Source organism: Pieris napi, chromosome 17, assembly GCF_905475465.1.
Source record: "Pieris napi chromosome 17, ilPieNapi1.2, whole genome shotgun sequence".
Taxonomy (NCBI): domain Eukaryota; kingdom Metazoa; phylum Arthropoda; class Insecta; order Lepidoptera; family Pieridae; genus Pieris; species Pieris napi.
The window spans coordinates 11,226,862-11,241,037 of NC_062250.1; the positions used below are offsets into that span (position 1 = coordinate 11,226,862).

At 32.5% G+C, this 14,176-nt stretch overlaps 1 protein-coding gene across 1 annotated transcript in view; it reads right to left on the bottom strand.

The window, feature by feature from the left end:
* LOC125057639 (probable chitinase 10) overlaps positions 1 to 14,176 on the bottom strand; it is a 94,732-nt gene that overhangs the window by 43,239 nt on the left and 37,317 nt on the right. The window contains exons 2-4 of the mRNA XM_047661414.1: positions 7,285 to 7,363; positions 5,714 to 5,916; positions 506 to 743 (exon numbers count right to left, since the gene is read on the bottom strand). Of these exons, the coding sequence (XP_047517370.1) occupies positions 506 to 743; positions 5,714 to 5,916; positions 7,285 to 7,363 (520 nt within the window). The remainder of the gene's footprint in view (positions 1 to 505; positions 744 to 5,713; positions 5,917 to 7,284; positions 7,364 to 14,176) is intronic.

Sequence of the window (14,176 nt, forward strand, 5' to 3'; positions counted from 1 at the left end):
GACGAAGTAATTATGTCTCTTATTATACTGTCAAGAACAAATGTTATGACAGGTTTATTTGTATCGTCGTGAATATATGCTTTCCTGTATAAAGTAGTAGCTTCGTAATTCTTAACCAATAAATAATTTTACAGTTAAACAAAAGATTTATCTCCTTTATGGACAGATGAAATTCGTATTAGCTTTCTTGGGAAATTACAGGACACCAAAAATTCTAAGCAACTCATTCACACACTCACTCACTCACTCACACATTTGCACCCACACACTTACTCATTCACTCAGGCGTGTGAACAGTTGAAAAATAAATAAAATTAAAGATTTAATTAAATTATATATAAATATATTCAAAGGAATTTATAATTAAGTTTGTTATGGCAGTGCTGGGAACCCTGACAAAGGTATTTTTTACTTAAAAGGGTTCCCAAATATTACACATTGTAATGCATATGTACTTATAATGAATAAACACATTTTTATTTTTTATTATTTTTTTATAACTTACCAATAGCAAGCAAAGTCTTCAGTTTTGGATTGGCCTTCTTCAGAGCATTAATCCTATCATACAATCCCGCCTTTCCATCTTTAGTCTCATCGTTGGATTCGAAAGAACTGAGTTTCCCCTTCTTCATCCATCCGAAGGCGAAGATCATGTGGGTGCAGAGGTCTGGCTGAATGTCTTCTGGTGTAAATTTCCCGAGCTTCGTACGATACTGCGACCAGTTGGTGTAGTAACAGACCACCTATGGACAAAAAAATAATTTAATATAACTGAGAGTTTTTTGTGTTTACTCCAATCTAAAGGATCACCAATTTGACTTAGGGTCCTTCAAGAAAATACCGTATCAATTCTTAAAGCCCGGCAACGTGTCTATGGGCGGCCGTATCACTTAACATCAGATGAGCCTCCTGCTCCTTTGCAGTATGCCCCCTGTTATATAAAAAAAAGACTAACCCGTAGCCCGACTTTGACCTTAGAGGTCTAAGGTCGAGGGGGTAAGTTATATATAGCTTAGCGGTTGCAATAACTATGATTGCGCAATTAAGGGTTTAATGTAATTTGTAGGCATTAAAAAACTATAAGAGTATATTGAATAAGGTCTACGGATTATCATGGTGTTTCAAAATATTTGATAGCCAGTCTCTGTGTGTGTTAGATAATGACGACGAGTGCGAGATAAATCAAGATATTTTTCAATTTTTAATTTATCTTTTCCAATATTCATCATTTATTTATTTACAGAAATACATACATTATCCTTACATATGCCAATCATGTCGAGAAAAAATAAAATATAATATTAAACACATAATATACACAATACTGTGAATTCACATTCACTCTGCGAACATATAAATATGTCGATAGTGTCGGAGACAGCATTCAGTAGGCGCAACGTCTTTGATAACTGGGATCTGTGCAACAGGCTGTTTCTGGCCCTTGGTACAAAAAACCCAAGACTTGGAGTACACTTGGGTTGCACACTACCCCCTGTAAGACTTTCAGTACATAGTAGGCCAAATGTAAGACCCGTCTGGTTTCCAACTTATTGTACCCCACCAACCCTAAGACAAATAATGTTGGGTTGATTAATACATTAAAGGATTGTAGGGATAGACGCCATACGGTCTGTTATAAAGGTATCGTGTAAATGTATTCTGTATGCGCCACAACGTAAGCGTTGAACAAGCTTGAGATGGCTTTAATATTAGTGAACGAGGTTGCCCTTCGAACCACACATCCCATTCTTGTGTTTGCTTTCTTGCAAATGTCCATTACATGATCTCGAATGTTGGGCATCCGCTCACACGTTTATGCCATTTTTCTAGGCTCGTAATATTTGTTAAAATAACACTCCGCCATAGTTATTACCTCCAAAATTTGTTAAAAAAACATTATCAAAATGCTTTTGAGTTTAATATATATAAATTACTATTATATTGTTTCTGATGCATATTACATTAATACTGAATTACACATTTTGTATGGATATATGAAAAAATTGCCGCATCATATGAGTATATCAACTTCCATATAATTAACTTTGACATTCCTCCAATCTCTGTAGGATATCCTGACGGCAGTTTAAATATCTTGCCCATATGTCTGACCTATCTACATATACACGGTAATGTCGCCCCTATGTGCATGAATTACGGTTCCATTTACCATAAACAAAACTTGAAGGTAAGCACGTATGCTTTTACATTCAAAAAGCTGTCCATATCCGCGTTGTAATCGTGTAAAATGAGCTTTGGAAATAAGTGTTTATTGTAATGCAGTAGAGCTTAGATTCTCTTGGATGCGGTTGCAAGGTCCGAAAAGGCTTTATGACAGGGAAATACAGCCTTTCTTTCTAATGTATTATTGAATAGGATTGTGAACAACTCTACAAATCAATATTTCGGAGGACATTTTTACCCTCACTTTTTTTACTACACATTTTTACTACCTTTTTAACCCCGTTTAGTATAACTATAATGTGATTACATTTAAATTAGTAAAGCAATACGCTCTATTGAATTAAACTACCTCGACGTCCGTCGTTGCAAAACTGAGCGTTTCATTAGGCAGGTTTTGCCGCGCACCACCACTATGTGGAGCTATATGAAGCTGCCAACTGAAGTATTTCCGAAGCAATTCGACTTAGAGTCCTTGGCAAGAAGAACAAAATACAAGATCTTATGTGACAAGATAGGTAAGGATTTCAAAGTGTGAGGGGAGCAACTATTGATGTACCTAGTTTATCAGAATGCTCAATCTGGATATCGGTGAGTTTTGGCCGAAAGACTTTCTTATAAACGGGTCAAAAAGGATGCACGAAATTTAAATTTAGTTATAATGTTGGGGCAATCAATATCGATTAATTTTCTAAGGTTCTTCAATGACAATACTTAAAGGACAATTTACAGTTATAATCCAAATTATATACTATGAATAAGAATATTTGAATTAACACAAGGACTTCGTATTGTATGGAATTTATAAATCGTTTTGAAATGTCAGTCTTACAAAATCTGGCAGCTCGCTTGTTTATTGTGTTTAAAGTCCGTGATAAAGCAAACAAAATTATGGATAAATCGAACGTGCAATATCGTTTGATTTGCATCAGCCGTTGAGTTTGTGAAATCGGAGCGCAAATGAATTACAAGTCAGTTTTAGGGTTATCAACTTATATTTTTTGGCAATCCGATTGCCATACAGTATATTTGTTTATTTAAAGTTCACCACATCATAATGCTATGTCTACAGTATATGTTACAAGCTATCTTTTCTAAAATACATGACAATAATAATAATTATTATTAGTGGCGCAACAACCTCTTTTTAGGTCTGGACCTCAGATTTCTGAATCTGTTTCATGGATATTTTTTCAATCTAATATTATAATAGGCAAGTATATGATCAGCCGCCTGTGCCTAACACACGCGGTCGACTTTTTGGGTCTAAGGCAAGCCGGTTTCCTCACGATGTTTTCCTTCATGTGTTCCTCCGCATTTAACATTTAATGAGAGTCACACGCTAAAGCCACTAGTCCAAAACTGTTTAATGTCCGTAAATAAGTATTATTTAAAGCCGGAGTTTAAACGCATGACCTTGAGAATTGAGTCACCCTACTATCTACTGAAATAACATTGCTTCTTGTAACTATATCTAACCACGTTCCCTGTAAGAATAGTAAAAGTATTAATACTTTAATTAAAGTTACACACGTTTTAGTTTGATAAAAATGGGAAAGTCACATATTTCACAATTTTCAACAATTTATCTTGTAAAAATAATAAAACTACCGTTTACTTAAAGCATGATCAAAGGTCAAGCTGTGACTTTTGAAAATTAATGAATCGTCGACAACCCTACATTCAGCGAATAGGCTGCGTTTGTAATTGAAATGTTTGATCGCTCCGATATACGGCAAATGAGATTAAAATATTGATCGGAAGTAGACAGTGGAACGATTCTGTATTGTTTTGGGAATCGGGATTTTAATACTATTAAATACTTTACTTTTCTTAATAATCTTATTTATTTTTTAAGCCATACATCGAATGGTCTCTTTATGACTTCAAAACTAATAACGATGTTGCTTAAACTTAAGATATTACTTTGACAGTTGGGAGTATTTTTATAATATTAAGATCTAAGGTTCATGAATCTATAATGTAACTTACAAATCTATGACTATATTCGGCAGTGTATGTTGAACTTAAGATTTGATGGAGAAAGAAAAGAAAATAGCCAGTTGAGCATCGAGTTTCCTTTAAGAAATGCAATCAACATTATTCATTGATTTTACACTCGAGAACTAAGTGTGGGAGATCCTCTTCTCTTTCACATCTTGTACAAATTGGATCGTCTCTTTTGTTGAACGTTGAAGATGAACGATGAAGTTAAATTTATTGCCAGTTCTTCTCTTCCATTCTATGCCCTTGATTTGAGAACTGGCAGTAAATGTAAAATTAGGAGCATTTAATGTATTTTTCTTTTTTGACGTATATAAGTTTACATTGTGTTACCTATATGAATAAAATATGATTTTTAACTTTTGACTTTTGACTTGTTAAGTGGGATGTGGTACAACAACATTATTAGAACATTACTTTATTACCAACTTTTGAAGCTTGCCCTGTATTCTAAAATTAATACGACTCAAGTTATGTAACATTAGTTAAGTTAATATGTACCTATATTATAGTTAATAATTAGAAGCGCAAACCAAATGTTAGCAATCGCACACTCATAAATTGTAATAAAACATTCTCTTTCCGATAATGTCCAATAGGTCGTATACCCTTATATCCTTATAGGTAACATAAGAGTCACTTACATTTAAGAACCCTTCAATAAGTTAAGTTATTCCCGTCAATAATAAGTTTGGATATTCGCCATCGAACTTGACTCTCGTAAAACTGTTTCAAATCTGACTTATAGAGCTTAAAAAAGCGAAATTCAAAATACATATTTTTATTTCATAAATTTTGATGAGAGTAATCTAAAATATTTTTCGGCACATGATAATTATTGCTTTTATGGTTCGCTTGGGTTATGCTAGACGAATTTTTTATTTAAATTTTTGGCAATTTATTAGTTACGCCCTAGATTGTATAATTTCTTAGTGAGTGTTTGCGCGTATTTTGAACTATATCAAGGCAAATTAATAGTTACTATATTATCAGTCTAACCACTTATAGGTAACATATTGTGTGCCTTTCGTGTTAAGAATAATATATCCAAACGAGGTACTCAGGGCTTATTATCTAATATATAAAATTCTCGCGTCACGATATTCGTTTCTATACTCCTCCGAAACGGCTCGACCGATTCCTATGAAATTTTTTATGCATATTCCGTATGTCTGAGAATCGGCTACTATCTTTCAAACCCCTAAGTAATAAGGGGAAACCCTAAAAAAAATTTTTTTTTCGATTTTTGTTTTGTTTTTTACATCATACAAAAATACATACAACCCTTAATTTTCACCCCTCTACGATCAACGCCTATTTTTTATTATTGATAGTTATTTTTATTGAACTAAAAAACTGTTTCCTAGAAATAATATACATGGCAAAACAACGTTTGCCGGGTCAGCTAGTTTTAATATAAAATTGTGTGACAACAGCCACTGAACCGTATTTGCCGTACAATAATAAGTGATGCTTCAATCAACTTTTCATTACAGAACAATATAAATAATTATCTGTCCACACATACCTTATATCCATCTTTATCACGATGGTCATCAGTGGCAACGGAATTGTCAATCGCAGCAGAAGACTTTCTGCTGGCGATGGTCGGTCTCCCACGGATCTTCGGTCTGTTAACACTAGCCGATATGACCTGGTCTGATGACCTGGAGACACTGCTGGTTACAGATGTGTTGACTTTGCTTGGCTTACGTAATCTTCTGCGGACATCTGAAGAGAAAATCTTGTTAGTATCCGAAGGAAGATGCAAGATGTTTCGTATGGATTTAGTAGAAAAACAAAAGAAAAATAGTATGAGATAAATAATTTAAAATTTAGTTTAGCCTTTTTTGGTGCTGTGTACACAGCTACTGATTTTATACTACTTGTCGAAGTAGTACAAATAATCTCTTTCTACTTCTCAGAAGAAAATTTTAATCAATCACCACAGTGCTTAATTAATTTGACATATATAAAACTATTACTATAATAAAGTAAACAAAAAGGCAGTTAATTATTTTTACCAATAAATTGCCTACTATCTATATGTTGTTAATTTCAACGAACGAAAACAAACTTTATTTAACCTTTGAAGTTACTTTCACAAAATTTCTACAAAGAAGAGCAAATTTAAGGCTTTGAAGATACCTTTAATATAAAGTTAAGAATCAGATTATAAGAGTAGCGATAAAAATGCTTGTTTTTAATCATTATAATTTCAGCGATATCCCACTGTATTTATTTATGTTTAAATCCTTCTTATACATTCAAATTCATACGTAATAATGTACACTTATAAACGTCAATAAATAAATATATATGAAATGCTTCTAATTTTACATTTACTGCCAATTCTCAAATCAAGGCCGTAGAACCGAAGAGAAGAACTGGCAATAAACTCTCCGGCACTCTTTTTAATCGCCAAGTTTTTTGTTTTACACAATGTTTGTAAGGAGCTGCAACCATGACACCATGTTCTACATGACATCTTAGGTAATTAATAATAATAAAAGTATAAGTACTTCACCGACTGTAAAACTATCGTTTGGTGACATGACAACAAAGTGCGAGAACTCTAATCTATGAAGCTGCTAAACAAATGATAATAAACACAAGATATCTAGCATTTAGCTTTCACAAGACGGAAGTGGGCCAGCTGGCACGCTCCAGATCACCTCAATGCCAGATATTCTCTTTGTCTTACTTAGACATTTACTTGACAGCATTTTAATATGAGCTTCCTGAACATTTAAATTGTTTACTTATTTATTACCGATGGTGACTTGTTTAGGAAAAAACATTATTTTTAGAACGAAACAAAAGACTATCCTGATCCCAAATAAAAATGTTTTTTTTTTTGCAGTAATGAAGAATTAGACCTGATACCTCAGTGAGCTAATCGAGTGGTTGGCTAAATTGAAGGATTCGCAGTACAAAAATTATTTCTCTTTAAAAGGCACACACGCCTGATCACCTTTCCTATTTCATTTTAAGGGATTTTAATGCAATTACTTCACTCCGATAAAAAAAAAATCTATTTCAATAAAGAGTTCATAACATAATTGCTTAATATTAAAAATATTTATCGAAAACACTTACTAGAAGAATCTGTGGTGGGTGCTATGACGGCAACTAGAAGTAGAAGGGTGACTGTCCACCGTAACAGTCTCGGTGGCCACTGTAACAAGAAAAAAAAATTAGTATCTGGTATGAACAGTGATGATAGGTTTACTAGAAGAAATTTTTTTATGCAACAGGGGGCAAGGCGGCAAAAAGCTCACTTGATGTTAAGTGATAGCGCCGCCCATAGACACTGTGCCAGAAGTCTCGCAAGTGCGTTGCCGGCTTTTATAAGGAGATACGACGATATATAGTGCAGTGTTGGTCTAGTAACTTCAGCGTGCGACCCTCATCCCTGAGGTCGTAGGTTCGATCCCCAGCTGTACACCAATGGACTTTCTCTCTATGTACGTATTTAACATTCGCTAGAACGTTGAAGGAAAACTTCGTCAGGAGGCTTGCCTTAGATCTAGAAAGTCGACGGCGTGTGTCAGGCACAGAAGGCCGATCACCTACTTGCCTATTAGATTTACAAATGATCATGAAACAGATATAAAACGCACTTTCTTCGCCCAACGCTTTTTCTCCTTCCGAGGCTTTCTTTTTATCTTTAACCACTTCCTTAAAAACAAAATTATCCCTAACATTTATCAAAACACATTACATACACTTACTAAAAATCTGAAACAATATCTTGTCAACCTTTTCTGATATAGAAAATATTCTTACTGTGCAAAAATAGTTTAAATATAAATTTGTGTTATGTAGAAATCATAAAGTAAAATACAGTTTTCATGTCCAAAGTTCGTCACATTATTGACAGGACTTGCTCATGTCCATGGGCGGTGTTTAGTTGTCCCACAAAAACTTTTACCAAGGAAAATATAGGAATAATTATTAGCATGAAACAGTTTTCAGCGTGTAAAGACAAAGACGTTATGTAAACACGTGTTGTGTTGAGACTCATGCATAATGTATCGGTGTTAGGAATATCGAGTTATTAGTGCGGCATCCTTGTACGTGCTAACACTGCTTTTGATCTATTTTACTCGTGTAGTCGGAATATTTTAACGTCTCAAAGCATTAAGGCTGTATACGAAGAGCCTTATAGTTTAATCATACAGTCTTACTGTTTAATTATTTGTAAAATATTAATAATCTTTATATATATAAATTACGAGTCACGTTGTTTGTCCGCTACTAAAGTTTGAACACTACTTAACGATTTCAATGAAATTTACACACATTTATGTGTGTGTCAGGCAATACAACGTCTGTTGGATACGCTAGTTATAAATTAAAAACAAAACACTGCAGCTTAACGATTTTTTATTCTTCGAGCATTGTGAGCTTAATTATTGTTTTGCTAAATAGTTTTCATAACTGATACCTCTTCGAACAACTATGAAGGTTTTTAACTCAAACTCGAGACTTAGTGCTATATTTCGTGAAGTCTAAGTCTAGATTCTGAATCTTACTAAGTAGGTAAGTAGTAAGTAAGTACGTCATCAAAGCTCACATGTTCAAGTATAAATACCAGTTTAATTAATTTTTGACTTAAGTGCACTTTTGTATTTTTTTAAATTGCGTTTACGATGAGATGAAAGGGGACAGATAAGTAATTAAAACCGTACCATTTGATTTTTCTACGAATAAGAGAGAAGATCTTGGAAAAAAAATTCTACGAGTATATAGTGATTCAAATTGAAATTCAAAATCATTTATTCATATAGTTAACACAATGTACACTTATTGTCAAAAAAAGCAATATAAATGAAATGCTTCTAATTTAACATTTACTGCCATGTTCTATCAAGGGCGTAGAACGAAAAAGAAGAACTGGCAATAAACTCTCCGCCACTCTCTTTATTTTTTTTTATTTTTTATTACGATCGGATTAATTCCTAGTTTCCAAAAAATTAGACGAATTTAGATATCTCTTTACATACATTTCAAGATGAATGCGTATAAGGTTTTAAATTACGGTAAGTCTTTATAATATGTAAGAATATATAACTTTTATGACGATCTAGCCTAACTTAAGACTAATAATTCATTTAAGTCTAACCTAATTTCCTTAAAAGAAAGTGTCCAATAACACTACTTACAGACTCTATTAATACCCTCAGTTCTTGTGTCCTTTTTTCCACTTACCGCAGGAAAATTATAAAACCCTGATATATGTATTTCCTCTATTGTTCCAATAACTTTCGGCGAAATGAAGGAAACCATAGTAACGAGCTAACTTCGTAATGGACGAATAGTCAGCAAAAACGTAATGGAAAAGTAACTGGCGGCTTTTGCCAATAAAAATTGCCTTTGCCGAAACTATCACTACTGTGGGAATTACGTTTTTACGTTTGTTGATTTCGATATAAGATGTGTATTGAATGTGAATTAAAATCTCATGTGTTGTGTTCTTCTGTATCTTGAAATAATAATAAAACTTGTTACAAAATTGGTTGCGAGAATCACAACTATTCCATGTGCCTCGTACGAACACGAATTATCTGCGTAATTCGCAAATGCATCGGGTTTTATTAACAATACAATTAATGAAGACATTTACTTAGAAGAAGAAGAAGAAGACTTTATTTAGTAGTAATTCGTTTTTATTTAAAATATTAAGTTGTTTGTTTAATGTTAATTTACGTTTTATTTATTTGCTGTTACTGTTTTGTTTATTGTCTCTTTTTTTTTGTTTATAATATTTATTTAAAATAAATAAAAATCAGTAGTAAATGAGGCATGTTTAAAACATTTTTTTTAAGAACGAGTCGTCTTTTGTTTTACATGTAATCAAGCAAAAGTCGTATAGGACTTTAAGTATATGTGAATGTATGAGTATGTTAATGGGTGTGTGCGTATAATAGACTCTGGTTTTGAGTGTGGTTGAGAGTTGATATCAGCGTGCACTATGTCAGTTAGTTTTTAGATCCTCAGATTTCAGTATCTGCAGAATAAACACTAAATAACTGTAATTATACTGTGTTAATGATTTGTCACACAACATTATACAAATACGTCAGTACAGGGTTTAGGAATTAATGAATGATTTTTTATACGGGAAGATTATTGGAATTATTTTTCTTCAGCACAAAAATTTTCATTTCGACTGTAATCGAATGCAAAGCTTTGGTTATAAGTCATGTATGACAAGCACGATACTGTATGTCTTCGTTATTATCCAAAAACTTAAAATTTGTTGTAAAAAACAAGCAAAAAATATGATATTAAAATGAATGTGAATATGTATATTTATTATAATGTAGCCTACATAACCAATTGTTTGTTCAAAGTTATTTTTACGGGTCCATTAAAAATTCAAAGTCGTTATGAAACATACTATGCATATACCACGAAATAAGGACAAAGCCTTAGGCTATTTTAATTTAAAATCACTACTCGTTGTACAATAGAGCGGGAACGACTGCAAAAAAAGTAATTAAAAATTCTGAATGCATGAACTATGAATAACATCTTCTAAAGATTAAATTCCTGGAGTCTTTTCAGCAGCGCGGTTTCTACAATGAGTTTTGAGGCTAGATCCTACAATTAAAGGGAAAGATATAATAATTCGAAATTTAAAATTAATGTAATTTTCTTAATTTATGTGATTTTCATTGTAATGTAATAGGATTTTTTTTTTGTAATAGGAGGCAAACGGGCAGGAGGCTCACTTGATGTGAGATACCGCCGCCCGTGGACACTCACATTGCTAGATGGCTCACAAGTGCGTTGCCGGCCTTTTAAGAATTGGTAAGCTCTTTTCTCTGGTCTTAGTAAAGACACCGTTGTAAATTATTCAGTGTGAAAAAATCTTAGTTTTAATATTATAGTGCATAAATAAAATATTATCAATTATTTAATTTACTATCTAGAAATATTTTATAATATAAGAAATGTTATTTTGCATTTTAAAAGTAATTTAAATAAAAACTGTTTACTTAATCGTTAAAAAAAACATATTTTAGGTTCAGTTCCATATGAAAATAACCTGTTAATAAATTCTTCTTCAATAATCTTCTTGCACCCATCATGTTTCTTAATACCTTAACCCTTATAATACTTTACATATTTTTAAAACTTCAGTTGTCTTTGGTCTAAACATACGAATAAATACGTATAGGTCAACGTTAGAATTAGAGAGAACTCGTCAAAGTCAAATTAATTGACCTTTAACCGATTTTATGCGATATTTATTCTTATACATCTCGGGGTTAAAATAACGTTTATTGATTTGATTTGTAATAGATGATGCCTTTGATATGAGCGAAGGATAAAATAGGAATCGATACTCAGCGCTATATATAACTTAGGCCCGTTCAATAGCTTTCAAACGATTTCTTCTATAAGCAGTTTTACATGTTTGATAGCCATCAAGTCGAGATTGTGACTTGAGATTTTTAAAGGCTGGAACGCACTTGCAAGCCTTCTAACAATGTGTGTTCATGGGCCACTAAACAAGGTGAGCCTCCTGCCCGTTTGCCTCCTTTTACATACAAAAAAGAATAATATGAATAAGACTATGGATCTCAGTCTAAGTTAGTGCGAGTCTGTATCTCACCCTCACGATCGACTAAATGAGCTAATCTATACTAAATAATAAATAATTATATATTTAACAGTTTATTGATAATCCAAATCTTTTTTTATAAAAATATAGCCATAACGGATTACACAATATATATTATGAAGAACATTATTATGTACCAACAAAGACAATTTACTAATAATTTATTGGTCGAAGTGTGTGTGGGAATGTGTAATGTGATTGTGCGATTTTATTTGATTTTAAAAATGCATTGGATTTGTTTTAATCTCCTCCAAAAAAACGGGTTTGGAGATAATACAGAATAAATCGCGGCTTCTTACGAAATAATATTATTTGGACCGTTTGTACCAAGATTGTGAATATGAAACAGCTCAGTACGATGAGTTCTATAATCGTGTTGATTTGAAATATTTTAGTATCAAAAGTTACTTTTTACGTCTTGAAGCAACCTGATAAAAAGTTATAAACTTCAAACGCAAAAGAAACATTAAACAGACAAATATAATATCTGCCATCGATTTTCTTTAGTAAAACATATTTTGTAATTCATTTTTTATATGAACGCTAGACTTATAGTAATATTCTAGTTCAATGTCATGCCAATAAAAACAATATCATCTTCAAAGTCAAATTAATTAAGGCTAAGGTTAGGTATCCTAAAGGAATCCTAGAAGTGAGGTCACCTATATTGGACTTTAAAGTGTATAATATAACAATATTTTATTACTTGAACTCGGTCACACCTAGAAAGCTCAAGTAATTTGGCTTATTAAGGTTTTATATGTTTTAAAAGTTACACAACATAGTTATACTACATAACATAAATATACTTTATACTATATAACATAAATATATTTTTGATGAATAAACTCAAAAATGCACCGATTTCAAAAATTATTTCAATTGTTCCTACAGTCTCCCTTGGTAAAATAGCCGATATGTGTGTAAAAACAAAAAAATGTCCAGCAATGCCAAGCCGGGACTAAAACCTTAAACTAAAATATTATTAAACATTCATATTAATGCTTTTCCTAAAGGATTTTCCTATAGGTCCGAAAATACGTGAACCGCGATAAGAACGCTTGAATTGATAATTGAATAAACACGTAATACTTGTGTATATATTTATTAAGCGATCCACATCTAACTTTTAGAGATTTTAGGCTATTTTTAAATAAATCAGTGGAGTTGCAACCTTTTTAGGTCTGGGCCTCAGACTTCTGTATCTGTTTCATGATCATTTGTTAATCTAATGGGCAAGTAGGCGATCAGCCTCCTGTGTCGTTCATTGGTGCACAGCCATTCATTCAAATTGAACCGCAGCAAATATGTACTATCATTTAATTTAAAAATGTAAATTTCTGATATTTTTTCCGAGTCAACTGCTGACGTTACCGCTAAATAATTTTCCATTCTTCGCTCTCAGCTTGTCAGATTGTCAGACAATTTGATGAAGGGTTGATGATACTCAGTGTTTCAGCGCTAATGGCTACAGTAACCATAATACGTCATCAATATTTTGTGACGTCACTAATGTTATGTCTTGTATTGATAATATTATTAAGACTAACGTCCGACACCCACAGATTAAATGCACTTATCTCAGGAACTAGTATATGAGGAGTATGGTCAGCTGCCCTAACTATTATCTACATTTTGTTTTATATAAAGTTCATTATTATTACTATAGTAGTTACACAGTTGAAGGTACCTAGTCTGTTATTTCCAACAGTCCAGTTATATTAAATTTAATGTTATTAACGCGTGTGCAAGGCCAAATGAAAGGAAAAGGAATAAGCTATAGAGCAGAGTAGTTGTATATAGAGACTGATGAAGATTAATGATGGAAAATTGTTATTATAGTAGTAGCCAGGTCTGACTACCAAAGGTCGTATGTTCGAACACTGGACCAATGAATTTTTCTTGTCATTTGTATAATTATCAAAGACATTGGAAGGAATCTAACATATCTTAGGGTAAGATATATATATAGAATTAGGTAGATATATATCTTAGGGATTGCAGCGTCAATGCTTTTTTAAAGTATTAATTACATATACACAATGAATGGTGTAAAGTTAAGAAATATACTTTATACTTTTAAAAATGTATCTTATTCTACGAACGCCACAAGGTCACCTACTAATAAAGACTCTAGTAATGATTAATCTGTCACTGGACGTGTGTTGCCACCCAAGAAATATCATGTTCCTTTAGATTAAAGTGAACAACACAACACAAAACGAGCTATGGACCACACAGTTATTATTTTACAACGTTCATATGTATTAAAATATCAGCTTTATTCACCGAATGTATAAAATATGGTTTAATTTTTTTAAATAAGGAGCCTAAGACAAAAGAAAAGCAATGAAT